Here is a 25,504-nt window from a genome sequence, read left to right on the forward strand (position 1 = left end):
TTGGCTCCCTGATTTACATACAGCTACTACTGCTTTTTGAGCTCAAAACAACGATTACCTGCAGATAAATTACAAAATAATTATCTAAAGAGGGTGAATCCTCACTGCAGAAACAATACATAGTTGTGAGAGTGCTTCATTCTGGTCTAAACTCATTTTTGCAGAGTTGTAAAAATAACGTTTATTTTATTTTTATTTTATTTTTTACAGGTGATCTAATAATTTCTCCAGGTAAAAATGTATTAGTACGCTCATCTCACAATTTTGAATAAATAGTAGCCTACTTTTTGTCTTTGCAATTTCTCCTTGGTTCAAGATCGACTTTTAAGCATTTTGAACGGAGAGCCATTTGGGAGCGAAAATTGTCATTTCAAATCTCAATTGAAAATGGGTTAGGTAAGGTTTAGGGTAGGGTCATCCCAATGATTCCTGATAGCACTAACCGGGACTGGCTAACTTATGCTAACATTAGCTGCTGTCAGAAAAATGCAATCTGGGATCCTTGGGATCCCCATTGAAGTTGACATTTAAAATGGGTTAAGGTTAGGGTTTAGGATTAGGGACGTTCCAAAGGATCCCAGATAGCACTAACCGTCAGTAAAACACTGGTCACTTCCGTTGCAGTCGAGGACCCCAGCGCGAAGTGCGTTCAAGAGCATCAATTCAAACCTGCATTTTTTTAGCTTGTGTGAAAAAGACAGCATTTACAAATAATTTCAAAACTTGGATGGAATAGGGGCGTGCCTCAGATATCTCCTGAGATATCTGCTTGATTTAACAGTTAGCTACTAACCTGAGTCCAAACAAAATTGTCTTTCAAGGTTGCTTAGTGCAGACGTATAGGACATCGTTGCCACCTAGTGTCCATCTACGTTAAAGTAACTATCCAGTGTTTCCAGATTTCTACGAAATATGACCTATTATTCATTACAATATGAGATAAATAGTTTTCCTTCCAATTTTTTAAATTAAGTATGTTAAAAAGCAGCTTTTCTTTCTGTGTTGTAATGGGGTGGGTGTACGCCAACAACAGAATGGTGTGGGTGTATTGTGTTGTTGTTGTTGTTGTTGTTTTATTAGGATCCCCATTAGCCGACGCCAATGGCAACAGCTAGTCTTACTGCTGTCCGACACATAATGAAAAAGACATTACAGACAAAATACTTAACAATTGACATACATTTAAAAACATTAACATGTAGTGTGTGTGCATCTATCAGTTACACATACATGTCAGTACATACACACAACAAGTAGGTCACATGGGGGAGACCGTGAGGTGTTGTTTTATTTGTTTTTTTAAACCAGGTTTGCTGTTCACTTGCACTATATAAGATGGAAGGGAGTTCCATGCACTCATGGCTCTGTATAATACTGTACGTTACCTTGAATTTGTTCTGGACCTGGGGACTGTGAAAAGACCCCTGGTGGCATGTCTGGTGGGGTAAGTGTGTGTGTCAGTGCTGTGTGTAAATTGACTATGCAAACAATTTGGAATTTCCAACAAATTCATGTTTCTTTTAAAAACCAGAAGAAACGCAGTCAGTCTTTCCTCAACTCTTAGCCAAGAGAGACTGGCATGCATTGTATTAATATTAGCCCTCTGATTACAATGAAGAGTAAGACATGCGGCTCTGTTCTGGGCCAGCTGCAGTTTAACTAGGTATTTTTTTGCAGCATTTGACCATATGACTGAACAATAATCAAGATAAGATACAACTAGAGCCTGCAGGACTTGCTTTGTGGGGTGTGGTGTCAAAAAAGCAGAGCATCTCTTTGTTACGGACAGACCTCTCCCCATCTTTACAACCATTGAATCAATATGCTTTGACAGTTTACAATCTACGGTAACACCAAGTAATTTAGTGTCATTTTGACATTTAGCAGACGCTCTTATCCAGAGTGATTTACAGTAGTGAGTGCATACATTTTCATACAATTTTTTCTTTTATACTGGTCCCCAGTGGGAATTGAACTCACAACCCTGGCGTTGCAAGTGCCATGCTCTACCAACTGAGCTACACAAGACTTGTCTCCTCAACTTGTTCAACAGCCACACCATTCATTACCAGATTCAGCTGAGGTCTGAAAATAATAGATCCTTAAAAATAATAATGTGAGTAGACGCTGATTGGCCAGCTCATCCGATGACATCATCCTCTATGAGGTAATAGATACAAGTTTGAGGTGGGGCTTTTGAAGTTTTTTTCCCCCCTCCAATTTATGCTTTGGCCACAAATATGAGTATAGAATGAGTCAACAACATTATTTGGGTATGAGTTAACATAATATTAACTTTTAAAAGTGAGATTTTCACTGGACATTTACTTTAATGCATGTATAAGTATGGATGGAACAGTGGCACACAGTTCACCTGTGACCTACACTCATAAAACATATTATCATATGTTGATAATAGATCTGTAGGTTAATGCCAAAGGATGACAAATAGGCCACGTTTGACAGCTATGATGAATATTAGGCTATATTTAGAGGGATCTTAGGGGTTACTTCACATAGTAGGGTATGAGGGGTGGAGGTGATAGTTGAAAGTGACCTAAATAATTCTGCCATGCCTCTTTGAATACTATTAAGGGTCAGGGCAGCCTATCATCAATCATTATTATTATAATCATCACTATCATCATGAACAACATAATCACCATCATCATCATTACCTCGATCTAGCCTGAAACTGATCCTAGCAGCCCACACGACCATGGCCCCGGTAATAGAGGCCCGGGGTAATTTGGAGCTCTGTGGGGAGGGGCACTTCACTTCCCGTAATTCGAATGGATACCGACCGTCAACATCATCAGACTCGAGCGAGGGGAGCGGATCCGACTTGAATTTAAACGATTGACGCCATAACAGAGGAGGTGAGACTGAGAGTAACATTTAATATGACAATGATCATGGAGACGTTGTAGATGTGGCATAACAACTGATCTCATGAACCTTCTAAAGGTAGTAGTTGCTTGGGAGTTGGGGTAAAAAGCGATCTCTCGCTTAGCAGATGTTTACGCTTTTCTGAACAAAGCAACCAGTAGAAACGAGCGTACTAGTGTATCGCTCAGCTACTTTATTTGAACAATATGTGATCGTAACCTTTTATTAAAGAGTTCAGATTTAGATAATAGCATTTGGTAGATATGGGGATTTACTTTAGGAAGTCCGCAAGGGTAAAACAAAGGCTCCTCTCTCCAGCCTGGGTGGCTATTTTGAGTAGCCTCGTCTACACAAAAAAGTCCTACCAACCATACCATTAATGCAGAACGGTCAAACATTTCGCATACCTGTGTGTGTTCCGTTTTATTGTAGGACTATCTGTAAGCTATTAAAAGTGTAACACCCGCATTTGACTACTGTAGCTAGGTAGTTTAGTTTTTTCTTTAAAGGTCAATTGAAGCCTACAATTACCTCTAATTGTATCTAGATGCCAACACCTTATTCTCATTTCATCGGCTTTAGACTATTTCCTGGCCTTTATATACTTTTATTTTCCCTTAAGTCTTTTCCTCCAAATGAGTTTATTTGTCCACCCTTTCTCAAGGAAAATATGGCAATTCTTTGGCCAAACTAAATGTAGTTTAAAAAAAAGAAAATCTGAAAAATTACCATTTCATACTGTATATTCTAATTTTATGAGTCTGAAGCTGACCTAGGCTGGTCTTCAGTCACACCTGAAGACAATTTGCGGTTTAGTTCACAATGGGTTAATAGTATACGCAGTGCAGACGGTCTAGTGATAAGAGTACACACAATTAAACAACTGTTTCTTTTTATACTTTTTTCCTTTACCGCTGTTGGAGGCTGGGAGGTGTGAATGGCCTCTGTCTGTGCCGCTGCCTCCTTTCTCATTTCACGGAATTCGGTCTGCTCCACAACCGAGGAAAAATATGTTTCTATTGGATATTCGGTGCATATTCGGTTTTCTCTCGCCAATAGCTATTGAACTAAGCATGCCATGACATATTCTGAATCAGGAGTGGTGGAGAACAATCCAAACCTTTTTTTGTGTGTATAAAATACAAACAACTTTTTTCGGATTTCAATCTTCTATAGCCCTTAAACAAATAAACAAAGCCCGCCATGACTATGAAAATGATATATTCTGAATCAGGGGAGGATGGAGAAAAATCAAAGTAAAAAAATAAGTAACATATTTAGTTATATTTATTGTTTTTCCGGATTTCAATATTCAATGGCTCTTAAACAAAGTGTGCCATGACTATGAAAATGAAGATTGAAATACTAAACCTTATTTTGTAAAAAATATAAAATAATAATACTCATGGCATGCTTGGTTCCATAGTTATTGACGAGAGAAAACCGAATATCCACTGAATATCCAAAATAAAACAAATGTTCACCTTGGTTGCTCCACATTCTCTGGGATACTGTTCTTCTGCTTTGTCTGAACAGGGATAATTTAATGTCCTCGGCCTAGCATTACAGACCACAAATCATGAGTTTAGTTTTCAGGAGAAATGCTATTGCAAGAGGAGTCTGTTTCATATAGTCTCTTTCTCTTGCTCTCTCTCTCTCTCTCTCTCACCTTGCACAACTCAAGCTTTCACATCTTTTTTGAGTGTCCGCTGATGGAGAGTATAAATCCCTAGTAGAGACTGTCTCATTGTCTCTGTCTTGGCTGTCCAGAGCTTGTGGTGTTTACTTGAGGGGCTGTGTGTGGACTCGTGGCAGACAGACACCAGAGTGGAGAGGGCATGTGTGACTCATGCCGATTCAAAGCTGTGTTTGAAGTGAGAGGCTATGGCTATCTTTACAACCAGTCATCTCTCGTAATGTGTCTGTTCTGATGCATTGTGTGTCCACACACACACACACACTTACACAAACATGCAGCTCACCCAGCCTGACAATTAATTGTCTTCAACAGAGCCCATAGAATAGAGGACATCCGTAGATAGTAGGACATAGGATACTTTACACTAATGTGTGCTCCAATTTTTGCGTGTGTGTCGGGGGGGGGTAGGTAGGTAACCCATGGCGATGAGGGGTCATTCCTCTTGCTCCTCGATGAGTAACCACACCAAGGAGAGAGTGACCATGGCTAAGGTGACCCTGGAGAACTTCTACAGTAACCTGATATCCCAGCATGAGGAGAGAGAGATGAGGTAGGTGTTATGCCATTAACACACACACACGCTCTCACATACTGGAACTAGGAAGATCATTCATATTGAAAGGTTTCTGAAAAGCAAAGATAATTCCTTAAAACATGTCAGAAGCTGAGAAGGCAGCACAGTGGCTTGTCACAAACAAGAGGAAGAGAGAATAGAAGTGTTACACGTCACTGACCTCAACTTGACCTCTCTCTCTGCTTAGAGCCTCACCCTGCCTGGGGGAGAAATGGGTGTAACCGCACCCTGCCAATGCATTTAGGCAATACAATACAATAAATGCAGAAGTAAAATAAGTCTGAACAATGTTTCAGTGTGTCTGTGAAATGTGCTTTTCCCATGACTAATGCTTTTCACAATGCATCTGGAAGTACTTTTAGTTTGATAAGATGTTGATTTACCCACTGTTGAGCTTCAGCAGTCCTACCAGGGTCCTGGGATATTCATATTCAGTTGTTGAATTAAAAATGCACTCCCATTCAATAAAACCTGAATCCAGAAATGCCAGGGATAAGGTCAAATTAAATAATTGTATACCTTTACCCAGGAACTCTGTTGTGCTAAAGTGCCAGTAATCCGTCAGTTTTAACAGTTTTGAACACCCACTGTTTAGCTTTGTATATGTGGCCAGATAGTGTCTTGTCAGTGCTGTGTGTTCTGTTGAGCTCTGTTTAGTCGAGAGAGAGTGTGTTTGAAAAGTTATACGGTTTATACAGTTAATACAGTTTGTCGAGGGGCTGCAGTTGTATGTCATATTTATGACTTCAGAAGACGTTAGAGGCATATGAAAAAGAAAGTTATGCACAAAGTAAACACCCAGTCACAGCTCAACCTACCCACCAACGGGCTGTGCCAAAAGAGTCCACACAAAGAATATTGTTCATGCTGTCACAGACCTGCTTAGAAAGGAGAATATACTAGAGTTATGGGAGCTGGTTTGGCTAAGCTCCCTCAAATTTTTTCAAGGAAAGTATTTATGGTTTGTTTCTCTTTGAGAACATATGAATGAGTCATTCCTGTTCTGTTACCATTCCTCTATAACTGCCCCATAGAAATTATAGAACAGGTAGTGTAGTGATCAGTATGGAGCTGCAGGCCGGGAGGTGACTTCCTGAATCAACATATTTGACCCTAACCTTTGACTCTTGACCCCTGACCCCTATCTTATTGCCAGGCAACAGAAGCTGGAGAGGGTGATGGATGAGGAGGGACTGCCTGATGAGGAGGTGAGTGTAGTAGCACACACACACATACACACACACACTTACACACACACACACACACACACACACACTTACACACACCCTGTGTTGCAGAAGTGTATGCGGCGCTCCCAGCACGCGCGTAAGGAGACAGAGTTCCTGAGGCTGAAGAGAACCAGGCTGGGATTGGAAGATTTTGAGTCCCTCAAGGTGATTGGTCGAGGGGCCTTTGGAGAGGTAAGCATACATAGAGCTATTGAAATCCTAATTAGGTTATTACTATGTAATTAGTTATCATTTCACAATATAATAGCTTTGCGAGGTAAAAAGTGGGTCCGTCAATAAAGCGTAGCTGAGTTATGTTTGTTATCATGCTCTGGAGTGGATCTTTCCATTTTCTCTACTGCCTGCTGTAAGTTCTCTATCACTCAGCAGCAATAGAGGAGAGTGGGGTAAGTTGAGATTTTTTTTACATTCAGCATCACTGATATCTGCATATATTTCAAATTGTTGTGTATCCCTGGAAATAATCAGAATTCATATAAACGTTACAGTTTTGAAAACATAGCTTGTCCAAAAAAAGTGGCCTATTGGTACAATTTGACCCGGGTATGGGGTAAGTTAAGCCTCCTGTACTGATTGAAATATTATCACTACCTTTTTAAAACCATGTCTATCTTTATTTCCCAAATTCAACACAATCACAATTGCTTTTTGTCTTTTAATAATTGTAAGCATCTTTTAACACAGGCTTAACACCTAACAAACACTTTTAACATAGGCCAGACCCTGTTGTCACCTCATGCCAGCGATAATGCCTTGCATTACGCCTGGGAAGAAAACACTTCAATTTGCTCAACTTGACATTGGCTCAACGATTAGTTCAATTTACCCGATGGCCATTGGCTCAACTTAACATTTTGACTATATTAGCCCACAAAGCTACAAGGATGCACTTTCATGATAGGTTTAGGACCTCCTGTTGAAGCTTATAGAAGCCCCAACTGATGTATAGACCAATCCCCCCCAAAATTATGCTTTGGTTTAGGTACAAGCATCATGAAATATTTAACACAATCAATTAATTTGACTTGGTGAAAATATTTTTCCATGTGATTTCTTCCTTCACAGACTCCATAAAATGATGACCTCTTCCTAAATATTTGGTCAAACTATACATTGTGTGTATGGTTTCCGACAAACAAGGGTGGCTCAACTTACCCCACTCTCCCCTACAGTCCTGTGTTTTTCAGTCTCAACTGCCTAATCCACTGTTTCAGAAAATGATTTGATGATGACGATGATGTAAATCCCCTCCCATTGGCCATGACCTCATGAACTCATGTTGGCCATGTTGGCTCACCTTTGCCCTTTGACCCACAGGTGCGTCTGGTCCAGAAGAAGGACACAGGTCATGTCTATGCCATGAAGATCCTGCGCAAGGCTGACATGCTGGAGAAGGAACAGGTGTGTGTGTGTGTGTGTTTCTCTTTCCTGTCTCTCTCTCTGTCTCTCTCAGTATCTGTCTCTGTGGGCTCTATTTTAACAAACCTAACACAATGGTAAATCATAGCGCTGGCGGTAGCACTATAGGTTAAGGGGCGTGTCAGAAATATTTGAGCTATTTGACAACCGGAATTATGGGTGCGGTAGCTGGAGGTGGCACGAAAAGGCTGGGTTTTGATGAATAATCAAGTTGTAGGTGTGTTGAGGCTTGACCCCTCTCTGGTCAATCAGAACATGCGCCATGGCTAAATATGTGGTTGCTTCAAGTTGTGTACGGTCTTTTATGTATTGCTTTTTCATCAACTGAGTCCATTATAGCTTAGTTTGTTAAATAGCCTACAGGAACAGCATAACAAAATGTATGTAGGCCTATCCCATCTTTGCTAAATATGTTGAACATGTTTGCAATCCACATTGTAAGAAGCCTTATTGCATGGCTTCAATATGGAAATACAGATATATTGTTGAACATAGCATTCACACTGATATAGGGGCTAGGCCTACTGTAAATTGCATTATGTCTGCCATGTCTGAGCCATGGACATGTCAGACGTTGTCAATAAGCAATATTAAATTCTTAAAGAGAGTGAATAATTCGAATAAAATTCTAATCAAAACGAAACAACAACTTGTTTTAAATAGGCTATGTCTAAATACAGTTACAGGCACCAGAATTGCTCCCTGTGGGCATATACAGTACTTTTAACAAGGCACACCTGTTAATTGAAATGCATTCCAGGTGACTACCTCATGAAGCTGGTTGAGAGAATGCCAAGCGTGTGCAAAGCTGTCATAAAGGCAAAGGGTGGCTATTTGAAGAATCTCAAATATAAAATATATTTGGATTTGTTTAACACTTTTTTGGTTACTACATGATTTCATATGTGTTATTTCATCGTTTTGATGTCTTCACTATTATTCTACAATGTAGAAAATAGTAAATATTAAGAAAAACCCTTGAATGAGTAGATGTGTCCAAACTTTTGACTGGTAGTGTAATATTAAGGTAGACACCTTAAAATTATATACAGTGAGGGAAAAAAGTATTTGATCCCCTGCTGATTTTGTACGTTTGCCCACTGACAAAGACATGATCAGTCTATACTTTTAATGTTAGGTTTATCTGAACAGTAAGAGACAGAATAACAACAACAAAAATCCAGAAAAAAACGCATGTCAAAAATGTTATAAATTGATTTGCATTTTAATGAGGGAAATAAGTATTTGACCCCTCTGCAAAACATGACTTAGTACTTGGTGGCAAAACCCTTGTTGGCAATCACAGAGGTCAGACGTTTCTTGTAGTTGGCCACCAGGTTTGCACACATCTCAGGAGGGATTTTGTCCCACTCCTCTTTGCAGATCTTCTCCAAGTCATTAAGGTTTCGAGGCTGACGTTTGGCAACTCGATCCTTCAGCTCCCTCCACAGATTTTCTATGGGATTAAGGTCTGGAGACTGGCTAGGCCACGCCAGGACCTTAATGTGCCTCTTCTTGAGCCACTCCTTTGTTGCCTTGGCCATGTGTTTTGGGTCATTGTCATGCAGGAATACCCATCCACGACCCATTTTCAATGCCCTGGCAGAGGGAAGGAGGTTCTCACCCAAGATTTGATGGTACATGGCCCCGTCCATTGTCCCTTTGGTGCGGTGAAGTTGTCCTGTCCCCTTAGCAGAAAAACACCCCCAAAGCATAATGTTTCCACCTCCATGTTTGACGGTGGGGATGGTGTTCTTGGGGTCATAGCCAGCATTCCTCCTCCTCCAAACACGGCGAGTTGAGTTGATGCCAAAGAGCTCGATTTTGGTCTCATCTGACCACAACACTTTCACCCAGTTCTCCTCTGAATCATTCAGATGTTCATTCAGACGGGCCTGTATATGTGCTTTCTTGAGCAGGGGGACCTTGCGGGCACTGCAGGATTTCAGTCCTTCACGGCGTAGTGTGTTACCAATTGTTTTCTTGGTGACTATGGTCCCAGCTGCCTTGAGATCATTGACAAGATCCTCCCGTGTAGTTCTGGGCTGATTCCTCACCGTTCTCATGATCATTGCAACTCCACGAGGTGAGGACGAGGGAGATTGACAGTTATTTTGTGTTTCTTCCATTTGCGAATAATCGCACCAACTGTTGTCACCTTCTCACCAAGCTGCTTGGCGATGGTCTTGTAGCCCATTCCAGCCAATCGTGTCCCTGACATCCTTGGAGAGCTCTTTGGTCTTGGCCATGGTGGAGAGTTTGGAATCTGATTGATTGAGTGCTTCTGTGGACAGGTGTCTTTTATACAGGTAACAAGCTGAGATTAGGAGCACTCCCTTTAAGAGTGTGCTCCTAATCTCAGCTCGTTACCTGTATAAAAGACACCTGGGAGCCAGAAATCTTTCTGATTGAGAGGGGGTCAAATACTTATTTCCCTCATTTAAAATGCAAATCAATTTATAAAATTTTTGACATGCGTTTTTCTGGATTTTTTGTTTGTTATTCTGTCTCTCACTGTTCAAATAAACCTACCATAAAAATTATAGACTGATCATTTCTTTGTCAGTGGGCAAATGTACAAAATAATAACGTGAGTAGGCAAAAATTATTATAAAAAGGGGATGTCCGCTCACTGTTTTGCTGCTCCCAAACTTGATCTTTTAATAAAGCTTTGGTGATTAATATTTATTTCAAAGCAGTCTCACGAGCCAAACCATTTATTGATAGGCTGCTATTTGGCCAATGCATTGGGCAGAACCCAAAAAAACAGCCTTCATTGAGGGGAGGGGGGGCTAGGTTTAGTTTTTAATCAAATTAAATTAAAAACAAGCAATCTGGTTTTTTAAACAACAACAATATTTCTAAATAGGATGGGGTCAGAAGCGTGATATCATAAATCGCATCTCTCGTTTCGTTGCACCGTGTGCACACGTAGACGTCAATGTCTTTATATAACATTCGCACGTCTATTTAAATACTAGGCTCCTGTCAATTATTTCGTTGCCTATGTGCGAGGCACATCAAAAAAATAATTGGCCATTGATATGACATTATAGGAGGACTGAATAGTTTGGAGGAGCGTGTATTTTGTAATCGGACGAGGTGCGCTCTTTGAAATGGGGATGGATAGCCTACTTGAACAAGCGAAATGAAGAGAAGTATACAGGTATGTGAATTGTGAATCATAAAAAAGCATGAGAGCAAAGACCTCCAAAATATTTCAAGGCACTCTCAGTAGACCATTTAAAACCTCTTCATTCATAGGCTATTTAGATAATGCATGGCCAGGATTAAAAGATGCACCTATGCGAAGCTGCTAAACCAGCCTTGATTAAGGGGAGGGTAGGCTATGCTTGGTTTTTAATCAAATTAAACGAAATGGGGGGGGGGACCAATAGTTTTTAATGTTTCTAAATACGAGATTCAGCGGCACAAAAGGCACATCTCTCGTTCCATGGGTACTGTGCGCCACGGCTGGATAGCCTGCACTTCCGCTCTCAAAATCCATGCCGTTACCAACTGTGTTACCGTTAAGTCCTGTTTTTGGTAGGTCTTAACTTCCCTTTAGCACTGCATGAAATTGTCACTATGCGCTTGTTTTTAAGGACATACCTCAAATATTGCCACTCCTCCCACCTCAGCGCAAGCGAGCTGATGTAAATTGCTGAACCTGGCGTAAGGGCTGGAAAATGTCAGTGCGCCAGTTTTTACTTGACGAAATTGAAAACTATTGTGTGTTTGACACTTGCGCCTCCTTAGCGCCTGCTGATAATAGAGCCCTGCGTCTCTTTTATTCGCTCAGCTCAGACATGAACTGTATCTAAGGACATATACTGTATCTAAGGACATGTACTGTATCTAAGGCCACAGGGTTACTCCACATTCCTCCTTTAGCCTTGTGTAGTGTGTGTGTGTGTGTGTTCATTTTATGTGATCTATGTCTTGTGTTTCTATGTTAGGTGGGCCATATCCGGGCTGAGAGGGACATCCTGGTGCAGGCAGACAGTCTGTGGGTGGTCAAGATGTTCTACAGCTTCCAGGACAAGATGAACCTCTACCTACTCATGGAGTTCCTACCTGGAGGTGTGTGTGTATGTGTGTGCACGTGTGCGCGTGCATGTTTGCAATTGTGTGTATGTGTGTGATGCTGATGCTCTTTGTGGCACTCCCTGCAGGTGACATGATGACATTGCTGATGAAGAAGGATACTCTGTCAGAGGAAGAGACTCAGTTCTATGTGGCTGAGACGGTCCTGGCCGTAGACTCGATACACCAGATGGGCTTCATACATAGAGACATCAAACCTGACAATGTACTGCTGGACTCTAAGGTACATATACACAAAACATGCTATATAATACATACATGCAAGCAAACACACACACACACACTCTGTAATGTATGCGCTTGGAGTCAGGAAGCAGGTGCAGAAGGTAAGTTTAATGATAAGAGAAGGCAGATAAACAAAACAGGAGAAGCGTACTGAACGAGAACAAAACCAATACTGCCTGATGACTGAGGCTACTGAGGGCTAAATAAAGGGAGAATAATCAAGGTGATGATGAGGTCCAGGTGTGCGTAGTGATGGGGAGCAGGTGTGCGCAATGATGGTGCCAGGACCGGTGGTTAGTAGACTGGCGACGTCAAGCGCTTGAGAGGGGCAGCGGGAGTAGGCGTGACAGTACCCCCCCTGACGCGCGGCCCTAGCCGCAGGACGACGCCAGCCAGGAGTACGCCCCCGAGAGCGAGGAGCAGGCCGGTCCGGACGGCGGAGATCCCGGATGATATTGGGGTCCAGGATGTTGGCCACCGGGACCCAACAGCGCTCCTCTGGACCGTACCCCTCCCAGTCCACCAGGTACTGAAGCCGACCCCCACAACGTCAGGAGTCCAGTAGGGACCTGACGGCATAGGAGGGGTCCCATCGATGTCCAGGGGAGGCGGAGGCGTGTCGCGGGGAACAGCTCCAGCCAGGGGACCAAGAACCACCGGCCTGAGGAGGGAAACATGAAAGAGGGTGAGATCCGGTAGTTGGTGGGAAGTTCTAAACGATAAGTTACCTCATTGACTCTCCGGAGGACCTTGAAGGGCCCCACAAACCGGGGACTCAGCTTCCGGCAGGGCAGGTGGAGCGGCAGGTTCCTGGTGGAGAGCCAGATGTGATCACCAGGATGGAACACGGGAGCTTCAGCAAGCTAGCGGTCAGCAAGCTACTTCTGGCGACGGACGGCACGCTGGAGCCTCATGTGGGCAGCGTTCTAAACATCCTCTGCGCGCCCGAATCACTCGGTCTGGCTCAGGGTCCACGGGGCCAAGGCTGGCTGATATCCCAGGATGCACTGGAAGGGAGTCAGCCCAGTGGAGGAGTGACAAAGTGAGTTCTGGGCGTACTCCGCCCAGGGAAGGAACCGGGCCCACTCCCCCTGCCGGTCCAAAGGAACCTCCCCAGCTCCTGGTTAGTCCTCTCCACCTGCCCGTTGGACTGAGGCCGGTACCCGGATGTGAGGCTGGCCGTGGCCCCCAGCTTCTCCATGAAGGCTCTCCATACCCGCAACGTGAATTGGGGGCCACGGTCGGAGACAATGTCCTCCGGAAGGCCATAGTGCCGGAAGACCTGCTGGAACAGTGCCTCAGCAACCTGAAGAGCAGTAGGGAGACCAAAGAGAGGGATAAAATGGCAGGATTTATAGAATCTATCCACAACAACCATAATAGTGGTGAAACCATCAGATGGAGGGAGATCAGTGTCTATGGACAGATGGGACCAAGGCCGCTGAGGCACGGGAAGGGGAAGGAGTTTCCCTGCTGGAGCGTGCCAGGGAGATTTAGTTTGGGCACATATGGAGCAGGAGTTGACATAGCAGGCGACGTCCTGCGCCATGGTGGACCACCAGTACTTAGCGGAGATGGATTGAATGGTGCAGGTGATACCTGGGTGTCCAGCGGCAAGGGATGTGTGCGCCCAGGTCAACAGCCGATCCCTCACCCCCATGGGAACGTAGATGCGCTCAGGAGGGCAGGTAGCAGGCACGGGTTCCCTCTCCAGAGCCTGGCGGATGTCCACATCTACGTCCCAAAACACGGGGCCAACGATACGGGAGGGCGGAATGATTCTAATCTTAACTCTAAACCCCCTAGAAATAGCATTTGACCTTGTGGGGGCTAACAAAATTGTTTGTTTACTATTCCAAGAATAGCGAACATCTTGACCACCCACAGATTGTCTGCCTGCACACACACACACACACACACACACACACACACACACACACTCACACACACACACACACACACACTCTCACACACACACACACGTAAAACATCTGGTTGGAATAACATGAATACAAACAGGTTAAAATCTGGTTGAAATTACGTCATTACACACAGGTTGGAGTCTGGTTGAAATTATGTCATTACAAACAGGTTAAAATCTAGTAAATAAAAAACATAAGTACAAACAGGTTGAAATCTGGTTTAAATATTGTCATTAAAACAGGTTGAAATCTGGTTGAAATTATGTCATTACAAACAGATTGAAATCTGGTTGAAATAACGTCATTACTTTTTTTTGCTTTTTTACAACAAAATCTATATATTTTAATGTAAATGTCATGTTATAGTATGGTCCAGACACTTTTTTGTGATTTCACTTGTTTTTGGGAAACTTAACGCAACCAGCGATTCACTTCCTCATCCAAAAACACCCAAATATGTCCTTTTAGAAACTGAAAAGCTGTCAGTATAGTGATGCAGGTCTTTAGATGTTGTACACAAAAGTATTTCATTTGGAACTTTATCTGGAACGTTATATTTAATTTAGTTGCGACTCGAGCAATACTGCTCCGTCTATACTAGCAGCAAGCTACACGGAGAATGGAACAGCTGGATAAGGGAAACAGCTTGAGTCGCGCAAAATGCAATATAACGTTGCAGATAAAGTTCAGAATGACAATTTTATGTGTACAACATCTAAAGAACTGCATCACTATACTCAGAGCGTTTCCGTTTCTAAAAAGACGTATTTGGTTGTTTTTGGAGCACTTGTTCGTGTGTTTTCAGAGCCCCCCGTACTGCACAACGAGGATGAGGTAGTGAATCGCTGGTTGGGATAAGTTTCTCAAAAACAAGTGAAATCGCAAAAAAGCGCTCTGGACCCTTCTATAACATTTCATTTACATATTTATTTATTTATTTGGTTATAAAAAAGGAATCATACAGATTTCAAACAGGTTGAAATCTAGTTGAAATTACATCAACACACACACAGGAGGATGACATCAGCATTAGAATGCGGTGATCTTCCTGAGTGTCAAGTCTGTCTGAAATGATAAATCCACAAACACAGTTCCACAGAAAGTGTGATTTCAGAAACACTCTGGTGTTGTCATGCAGTATTACTGAAACATCCCCAGGAAGTGGTATAACACAAATAACCGTGTGTGTGTGTGTGTTCAGGGCCATGTGAAGCTATCAGACTTCGGCCTGTGTACAGGGTTGAAGAAGGCCCATCGGACAGAGTTCTACAGGAACCTCAACCACAGCGTTTCCAACGACTTCAGTGAGTACAACCATAAAGGCATACTCAATTCATTTAAGTAGATCAAATTATGAAGCTAATACAACTATATATCTGTCATGATTTGTCATGAATCTTCCACCTGGGTGCGTAGCTGTAACTGAGTTGTGCCTAAGACAAATTATTTATTCTCCACAGCGTCTCAGTACATGAACTCCAAGAGGAAAGCAGAGACCTGGAAGAGGAACAGACGACAGCTGGTGAGTGAGCTCTGGCTACCTTCAGCCACTACTCCACTGGAGGATCGGTCTTAACCCCAAACTTCCTCATAAACACAGCAAAGATGACTGTAGTTGTTAATAATGGTATATGACGGTTTACCAATGGCCTCTGTTTTTGAAATGTGTTGGTTATCTATGTGTTCATTCACTCATAGGAAAAAAGTGTTCTCAGGTAAAGAGTAGAGCATCTCCAAAAACGCATTTTGTCATGCTAGAGAGCCTGTCGTTCTTTATAGACCTGATTTTCTAGATGAAGTGAAGAAGGCCAGCGTAGTAGCAGAGATACAGTACACATCTGGTGTGCAGATGGTTGGATTTCTGTCCCTTTTATGGGCTGACATTTACAGCATAGTTACAGTTACGTCAGCTTGGTTTCCACAGCAAATGTACTGTATGGCATGGTAAGAGAAAAGGCTAAGGTCAATTCAGAACATTAGGGGGCTATAGGTTGTTTTACTGACTGGGCTGTGTCTAAAGCAGGGCGTTCCTCTTACCCTCTCTCCTCTCCTGTCCTCTCCTCTCTCCTTTCCTCTCTCATCTCCCTCTCTCAGGCTTTCTCCACTGTGGGAACTCCAGACTACATCGCCCCGGAAGTGTTCATGCAGACCGGATACAACAAGCTCTGTGATTGGTGGAGCCTGGGGGTCATCATGTACGAGATGCTGATTGGTAGGAGTGATTTGTTGATTGGAAACACAGGCACTAACGAAAGAAGCAAGAAGTAAGTTAGGATTGAATTAGGATTGCTGTCTAAGTTTCCCTGTCTCTCTCCAGGCTACCCCCCATTCTGTTCGGAGACGCCCCAGGAGACGTATAAGAAGGTGATGAACTGGAAGGAGACTCTGGTGTTCCCTCCGGAAGTCCCTATCTCAGAGAGGGCCAAGGACCTCATCCTCAGGTGAGCACCAGTACACTTAGAAAAAAGGGTTCCAAAATGGTTATTTGCAGAGGGATAGGGTTCTACCAATAACCATTTTCATTTGAAGAACCCTTTTTGGAAAATGAGGATTCTTTGTAAGGCAAAGGGTTCAACCTAGAATCTTTCTCATCCTAAGAACTGATTATTTGGATGACAATAAGGATTCTTTGAAAGGCAAGAAGGGTTCTACATAGAACCCTTCTGAATCTGAATAAGCTTTTTTATTGTATTTTATTTTATTTTAAATAGTGCCTGAGCATTCGTGTTTATCTCAGTGTTTAAAGTTGAACCCTCTTGAGCTTAAAAGGAAAGGTGTAAGATTTTTTTAAACTGTACCTATATGGGAATATTTGTACACAGCAAATTGGCCAGTTTTACCTAGTGTTGATTTTTCAGTGTAACATTTCTAAAGTTGATTCAGGAGTTAAGTTAACGCTATAAAAAGGCAAATTAACACTCAGTGGTGTAAAATAACCCCAGTGTTGGTGTTAATAACCAGAGGTGAGTGTGATTGTGTCATTTGTACTCTGTGTAGAGTAAAACACTCAAAACCACACCCATCATTATCATATTCCCTAGCGTGCTCTATAGCAGGTAGATTTTTTATATTTTTTTGTTTCAATATCTGTGTTTTTGCATGTACATTGATTGATTGATCTTATGCTACACAAAAATAAATAACATACATTTTTCTAAATTAATCGAATCTGTTAGTAGTTGGACTTTTTCCACCCGTTACTGAGATGGTTGTTCCAGTTTAGATGGTTTAGGTAGTCTCAGTTATCAATCTTCCCTACCTTGGGAGTTATTCTGAATGCAGGTTGCAGGTGATTAAAAGTACCTATTGTTGGATACCCTCACTCTGGCTGGATTCCAATAGGAATTACTATCATCACTTTCCAAGCCAGCATAATGTGACTTGCAGGCCTGAACACACACCACTGTGTTAGGGTTAAAACTATGCCCTCAAAGAAAGGCTATATGATATATGTAATGTATTGTCATAAAGAGTTTAATTTTAAAGGCTAATAAGGCTGGTGGAACTGTTCATAGAGGGTTCTAGGAAGAACCTTTTGTCAAGTTGTCAGTGTAATGCAGTAGGACGAAGTCAGGCGCAGGACACAGAGATAATCGAAAAAACGTACTTTACTCGTAGGTAATAGAAAGAACAAACCTCCACGCAGGGAGGAACAAACCCACACACTAACGACAACCAAAACATGAACAAACACGCACAACACACAGTGTGAGACAGAGGGTTAAATAGGGAAGACATAACTACATGATGGGAAACAGGTGTGACCAATAAAGACAAAACAAGTCAAACATAGACACGTGGATCGGTAGTAGCTAGTACTCCGGTGACGATCGAACACCGAAGCCTGCCCGAAGAAGCGCCTCTATTTGCAGCCCACATCCTCGAACCCCCAACCTCCCACACCACCGGTGCCACCAGACACGACGCCGGAAGTATGGGAGTGGGCTCAATGGACCTCTCCTCTGTGTCATACAGTCGGGACAGAGCGTCTGCCTTAGCGTTCTGTGAACCTGATCTGTAAGTAAGAGTAAACACAAAACGAGTGAAGAACATGGCCCACCTTGCCTGGCGAGGGTTCAACCTCCTCGCCGCCCGGATGTACTCCAGATTGCGATGGTCAGTCAAAATGAGAAAAGGGTTTTTAGCCCCCTCAAGCCAATGCCTCCACACTTTCAGAGCTTTAACCACAGCTAACAGCTCCTGGTCCCCCACATCATAGTTGCGCTCCGCCGGACTGAGCTTCTTAGAAAAGAAAGCACAGGGGTGGAGTTTTGGTGGCGTACCCGAGCGCTGAGACAGTACAGCTCCTATCCCAGCCTCGGACGCGTCCACCTCAACCTGGAATGCCAAGGAGGGATCCGGATGAGCCAGCACTGGAGCCGAAGTAAACAGGTCCTTCAGATGACCAAAAGCCCTGTCCGTCTCAGCTGACCACTGTAGACGCACCGGTCCTCCCTTCAGCAAGGAGGTAATGGGAGCCGCTACCTGACCAAAGCCCCAGATAAACCTCCGGTAGTAGTTGGCAAAACCCAAGAATCGCTGCACCTCCTTCACCGTGGTTGGAGTCGGCCAATTACGCACGGCCGAAATGCGGTCAATCTCCATCTCCACACCTGACGCGAACAGGCATTGTCCTAGGAAGGAGATGGACTCTTGGAAGAACAGACATTTCTCCGCCACATACAGGTCATGCTCCAACAGTCGACCAAGCACCTGACGCACCAGGGACACATGCTCGGCCCGTGTAGCGGAGTATATGAGAATGTCATCAATATACACCACTACACCCTGTCCGTGCAGGTCCCTGAAAATCTCATCATCAAAGGATTGGAAAACTGATGGAGCATTCATCAAACCGTATGGCATGACGAGGTACTCATAGTGCCCAGAGGTGGTACTGAATGCTGTCTTCCACTCATCTCCCTCCCGGATATGCACCAGGTGGTACGCGCTCCTGAGATCCAATTTCGTGAAGAAGCGCGCCCCGTGCAATGACTCCGTCATACTAGCAATCAGAGGTAGTGGATAGCTGTATTTTACAGTGATCTGATTAAGACCACGGTAGTCAATGCACGGGCGTAAGCCACCATCCTCCTTCTTCACAAAAAATAAACTTGATGACACAGGGGAAGTGGAAGGCCGAATGTATCCATAGCCGCCGTCTCTTCCTGTGACAGAGGATACACGTGACTCCGGGGAAGCGCAGCGCCTACCTGGAGGTTTATCGCACAATCCCCCTGTCGATGGGGTGGTAATTGAGTTGCCTTCTTTTTACAGAAGGCGAGAGCCAAATCGGCATTTTCAGGTGGAATGTGCATGGTGGAAACCTGGTTGGGACTTTCCACCGTAGTTGCCCCTACGGAAACACCTACACACCTCCCTGAGCACTGACTTGACCATCCCTTGAGAGCCCTCTGTTGCCATTAAATAGTGGGGTCATGAGAGGTTAACCAGGGAAGCCCCAACACCACTGGAAACGCAGGAGAATCAATCAGAAAGAGACTAATTGTTTCCTCATGCCCCTCCTGCGTCTTCATCCAGAGTGGAGCTGTGACCTCCCTAATCAGACCCTAAAGGGCGACTATCTAGGGCATGTATAGGGAAGGGCACATCAACTGGCACAATAGGAATCCCTAACCTACGGGTAAACTGACGATCAATAAAGTTCCCAGCTGCACCTGAATCTACTAGCACCTTATGCTGGGAATGAGAAGAAAACTCTGGAAATACAACATCTATACACATATGCGCAACAGGGAGCTCTGTGTGAGTTGGGTGCCTACTCATCTGAAACGGTCCACCAGTGCTCTGCCTACTGCCTCGACTCCTTAAAGACCCTCCCCAGCACCGACCAGCAGTGTGTCCTCTGCGGCCACAGTTGGTGCAGGGGACGGCCCCTCTACCGGTCTCCCTAAGAGCAGCACCTCCGAGCTCCATAGGGGTAGGGTCGGAGGTGCTGGGGGATGGAATGGACGGCCCCTGATCCGGACGTCCACGGGTGGCCAACAGGTTATCCTGTCGGATTGACATATCCACCAGTTGGTACAGGTTAAGGTTGGTGTCCCTGCAGGCCAGTTCCCGATGAACGTCCTCCCTTAAGCTGCAACGGTAGTGGTCGATGAGGGCCCTCTCATTCCATCCTGCGCTGGCAGCCAGAGTCCTAAAGTCCAGTGCAAACTCCTGTGCGCTCCTCTTCCCCTGTCTGAGGTGGAATAGACGCTCACCCGCCGCTCTCCCCTCTGGTGGATGATCGAATACCGCCCTAAAGCGGCGGGTAAACTCCTCATAACTTACAGTTGCAGCGTCTATTCCCCCCCACTCGGCGTTGGCCCACTCGAGCGTTTACCGGACAGACAGGAGATTAGGGCGGACACGCTCTCGTATCCCGAGGGAACCGGGTGGATGGTTGCCAGGTAGAGCTCTACCTGGAACAGAAAACCCTGACACCCGGCAGCTGTACTGTCATATGCCCTCGGGAGCGAGAGCCGAATCCCACTGGACCCAGATGGTGAAGAGGTGGACAGCGGTGTAGGTGGTGGTGTAATTGGAAGAGGTATAGGGAAACCTCCTCTCTCCCATCGCTCCATAGTATTCACCACTCGTTCCATAGCGGTGCCGAGAGCCTGGATCATGGTCGCTTGTTGTTGGACGCGTTCCTCCATCGATCCGGCTGGCATTGCTGTACCTGCTGACTCCATATTTTGATGCGTGTTTCTGTCAAGTTGTCAGTGTAATGCGGTAGGACGAAGTCAGGCGCAAGACACAGAGCTAATCGAAAAAACGTACTTTACTCGTAGGTAATAGAAAGAACAACCCTCCACGCAGGGAGGAACAAACCCACACACTAACGACAACCAAAACATGAACAAACACGCACAACACACAGTGTGAGACAGAGGGTTAAATAGGGAAGACATAACTACATGATGGGAAACAGGTGCTAGTACTCCGGTGACGACGAACGCCGAAGCCTGCCCGAGCAAGGAGGAGGGACAGCCTCGGCTGAATTCGTGACACCTTTAGATGTTGAAAGGGTTCTTGGTAGAACCATTTATAGAGGGTTCTAGGAAGAACACTTCATAGAGGGTTCTAGGTTGAACACCTCACAGGGGCTTCTATGAAGGATCCTACATAGAGGGCTAGCACCAAAAAGGGTTCTCCTATGGGGACAAACAGAAGAACCCTATATGGTTCTACTTAGCACCTTTTTTTCTAAGAGTGCACTAAATATAAGATGGTTAAAAAGAGAGAGAGATTAATAAACGGTCTATAGAGCCCATTGTACAGTATGTTCTTCTTGATAAGAATGAACATCAACTAAATGGTTCAAATGTAAAACATGAATGTCATCTCAAACTAATACTGTATCTATGGCAGACACAGTTCTATATTCCTTTATGTGGTTGTTCTCAGGATCTAAATGTAGGTATATTACTGCTTAGGTTCTGCTGTGAGGGAGATCATCGGATCGGGGCGACAGGGGTGGAGGAGATCAAGAGAAATCCGTTCTTTGAGGGAGTCGATTACGACCACATCAGGTACACAGGGACTTCTTACAAGGAACAGTTTATATGCAAAACAATTAGGTTTTTATACTTCAGTGGTCCAAAAGTCCAGGTCTTACTACAGTTTTGTATTTGTCACCCAACCCAGGGAGAGACCTGCAGCGATCCCCATTGAGATCAAAAGCATCGACGACACGTCAAACTTCGACGAGTTCCCTGAGTCGGACATCCTCTCACCCACAGGTAAGAGAAAGACAGAGTTTCAGCAGAAATTATTTTCCTGTGTCTCTCAAAGGTTGTGTATTTTTCTTGACTCTCTGTGTGTGTGGTTGTACAGTATACCCTATCAACTCTAAATCTCTCTCCCTTTCTCCTTTTTTTATTTCCGCTCCCTCTTTCCTCTCCCGCCTTCGTCACTCTCCTTTCTCTCCTTCCCCTCTCCCTCTTTCTCTCTCCCCAGCTGCAGCAGCACCCACCAAGTCTCCAGCAGCAGCAGCTGCAGCGGAGGCTGACTATAAGAATAAGGACTGGGTCTTCATCAACTACACCTACAAGCGCTTCGAGGGCCTGACAGCCAGGGGAGCCATCCCTTCCTACATGAAGGGAAGCAAGAGATGAACTCTGACCCTATAACCTGCGCTACAATGACCCACTGATCCCCTCACCCCCCGCAGCACCCAGATACCTTCACGCAACGGTTCAGTTTCATAGTACAAATATGAAATAATTTTTTACTAAATTGACAGTTCAATTAAGCTGTTCTATTTCCTGCAGGCCTTCTGAACCAGTATTCAGAGAAATCTGGTTGAACCAATACTAACCAGTTCATTATACCCTGTGGATACATGGTTGTAACCACTGTTTGGCCTTCTGTGATTTGGGGCCCAGTAACCGAGTTTCCAGGATATGAAAACCACCATTCTTCTTTCACTGTCAGTGCATGTTTGGATGAATTCTTTCAGTAAAATGTTTACAGTGTGTAACAATAACTAATCTCAAATATGCTTTCTCGCTGTGTAGGAAGAATGTCAACTTTATCTTAGAAACCGGGATATCAGTTTTAATTGAATAGGGCCCAGTGTTTCAGAGCTGAAGCCTGGCTCTAACTTTTCCACCAGCACTGAACTCTATGCTGTACAGCCTTATAGCTGTCCCCTTGTGTCCCTCCAGAACCTTCTCCCCACTCCTCTCCTCAACCTGTCATACTGTTCATAGGGAAGTTTCTCTGCTGTTCTCTGGAAGCTGGCAGGTTCCCAGCAGTCTGTCTCACTACCCCTGTGACGCCATTAGATCTCTGCTTGCCTTGGAGAGACTAACAATGCTATTTTTAGCATTGTATTTCTGGCGGTTTTGTGATGTCATCAGTTAGAGTGAGTGAGAATGTTCAACAAAGGACGACAGAAAATTCCATCGTAGTCTAGCTACTCCTCAATAAGGGGTTAATGAGCAAGCACCACTCCTTCACTGCCTTTGTTGGTTTTCTCAACTTTTAATGTGCCCAGTTATTTCTTTTATAATTTTGTAATGTATCATGTTTTGAATTCAGAAAGGTTCATTCAAATGCTGTGTTGGATTGAAATAGTACTAGTCTTCAGGGATGTAACAAATGCTGGTTGTGTGTGTATGTTGAGCTGTCTGAATGGCACTACCTTGAGACGTCATGTCCATTTATGTACCTTACCCAAAGAACTCCAAGAGCTGTACATTAGTTTGTACATTAGTTTGAAATTGGAATCCCCCCTTTTTTAGTTTCATGTTAAGTTGTTTGTATGCAGGATGGAAAGCTCTTGACTTTTGCTCTCCCGAGTTAGTGCTGGATTTTTTTTACAACTGCTCTTTCGAAAGCTGGTATTTAATTAAAGGCTTCTCATGTTACAGTTTTTTCCATATAGTATTTTTAACTCACAAAGGAACCACTGTTTTATGCATAATGCTGGGGATTCATGAATTTCACGTACATTTAAAATGTCACCAAATATTAAATATAGAGCTTGAACTTTCACATATATCTGTGTTACAGCACTTTCAGCACTGTTAGTGTGTGTATGTACGTATTATGTAAAAAAGGAAAACAAACTTGGCCTCACTTTACAACTTACATGAGTAACTACAGGAGACTTTTTACTAGATGAACTACTAAATCGAATTACTCTGCAGTCAGGTAGTAGTAGGCCTAACACTAACCATTTGTTCTCACTCTTTCATTTTTCAAGAGAATAACATGGTATGTGCTATGTAACTACTTGTACTTAAATGTAATTACATAGATTATTCCCACGTAGTTACCCAGTAATAATACCCGTGTAAAGTGTTGCTAAAAATATATACATTTCCAGATGGACGACTGAATGACGTTGACAGTTAGTTCTCCTCTCATTCTGATTTTCACTCGAAGGCTTTAAGGTCTTTGTACCCGCTGGAGAAGTAAACCCTGAGCAGCTGCTTAGCATGATAGACTCTTACTCTTAGCATGATAGACTTTTGTAATGCTGTTTGAAAAGGTGCACATACCAAATAGACGGTACAATAATTTCCATTACATCTGCTGATGTTTTTTAAAAGAGCCTATATTTTGTATCAACGATCTCACCAAGCTGTTCCTTTTGAAAAAGGAAAAATATCAATATGCAAATGAGTACATGTATAAACGGCAGTCATTTCTCTCTGCTGGATGACACATATACTATGTATAGGTGTGTGTGCGCGTGCGCGTATGTATCTTATTGAATCCTTCTGTATGAGGTTTGAATGTTTTTCAGCAAAGGAGAACACATGTTCACTATGAGAAAAAAGCTTTAAATGCTGATAAAATTATTTCATCATTCAATAAAACTTTTGTACAATTGTGGCATACTGTAGCTTCCTTTTTATGTTTATGTTAGCTTAGCCATCTTTTATATGAGACGTCAACCTGAGGTTCTATTTAGCAGAACTTAAAATCATGAAGTTAGTTATGCCATCAATCATTTTATTTAGGTTTCCTGTGCAGCTGCAACAATTATTTGAACAAATTCTTTGAACAAAAACTATGTAAATACTTTAAACAATAATATTAACTGCAACCTTTATATAAATGTACAAAGTATATAAAATGTAATCGGTCATAAAAGGAAAAAAAGACCACACACACACACACACTTATTATGACATAATACATTCTAAATGAGGAAACACTAGATAGATAACTAGACCCTACCAGAGTCTACTGTAAACATCCTCCTTGTCCAAATCCATGTTTGTATGTGTGCGTACAAAGTTTGGGGTCACTTAGAACTGTCCTTGTTTTTGAAAGAAAAGCAATTTTTTTTGTCCATTTAAAATAACATCAAATTGATCAGAAATACAGCGTAGACATTGTTAATGTTGTAAATGGCTATTATAGCTGGAAACGGCTGATTTTTTAATGGAATATCTACATAGGCGTACAGAGGCCCATTATCAGCAACCATCAGTCCTGTGTTCAAATGGCGCGTTGTGTTTGCTAATCCAAGTTTATCATTTTAAAAGGCTAATTTATCATTAGAAAACCCTTTTGCAATTATGTTAGCACAGCTGAAAACTGTTGCGCTGATTAAAAAGCAATAAAACTTGCCTTCTTGAGATTAGTTGAGTATCTGGAGCATCAGCAATTGTGGGTTCGTTTACAGGCTCAAAATGGCCAGAAACAAATAACTTTCTGATGCTCCAGATACTCAACTAGTCTCAAGAAGGCCAGTTTTATTGCTTCTTTAATCAGCACAACAGTTTTCAGCTGTGCTAACATAATTGCAAAAGGGTTTTCTAATGATCAATTAGCCTTTTAAAATGATAAACTTGGATTAGCAAACACAACGCGCCATTGGAACACAGGACTGATGGTTGCTGTACGCCTATGTAGATATTCCATAAAAAAATCTGCCGTTTCCAGCTACAAT

At 43.2% G+C, this 25,504-nt stretch overlaps 1 protein-coding gene across 1 annotated transcript; it reads left to right on the plus strand.

Moving 5' to 3' along the window:
- Window positions 1–2,752: 2,752 nt before the first annotated feature.
- Window positions 2,753–24,438, plus strand: LOC121575417 (serine/threonine-protein kinase 38-like). The gene is made up of 14 exons (XM_041888513.2): window positions 2,753–2,879; window positions 4,997–5,138; window positions 6,319–6,370; window positions 6,461–6,583; window positions 7,730–7,813; window positions 11,791–11,914; window positions 12,007–12,161; window positions 15,287–15,389; window positions 15,546–15,607; window positions 16,180–16,297; window positions 16,403–16,526; window positions 21,528–21,623; window positions 21,739–21,833; window positions 22,051–24,438. The coding sequence occupies exons 2-14, from the start codon at window positions 5,008–5,010 to the stop codon at window positions 22,206–22,208; spliced, it is 1,425 nt and encodes a 474-aa protein (XP_041744447.1). The 5' UTR covers window positions 2,753–2,879; window positions 4,997–5,007; the 3' UTR covers window positions 22,209–24,438.
- The last annotated feature ends 1,066 nt before the right edge of the window (window positions 24,439–25,504 follow it).

Source organism: Coregonus clupeaformis, chromosome 10 (assembly GCF_020615455.1).
Source record: "Coregonus clupeaformis isolate EN_2021a chromosome 10, ASM2061545v1, whole genome shotgun sequence".
Classification (NCBI taxonomy): domain Eukaryota; kingdom Metazoa; phylum Chordata; class Actinopteri; order Salmoniformes; family Salmonidae; genus Coregonus; species Coregonus clupeaformis.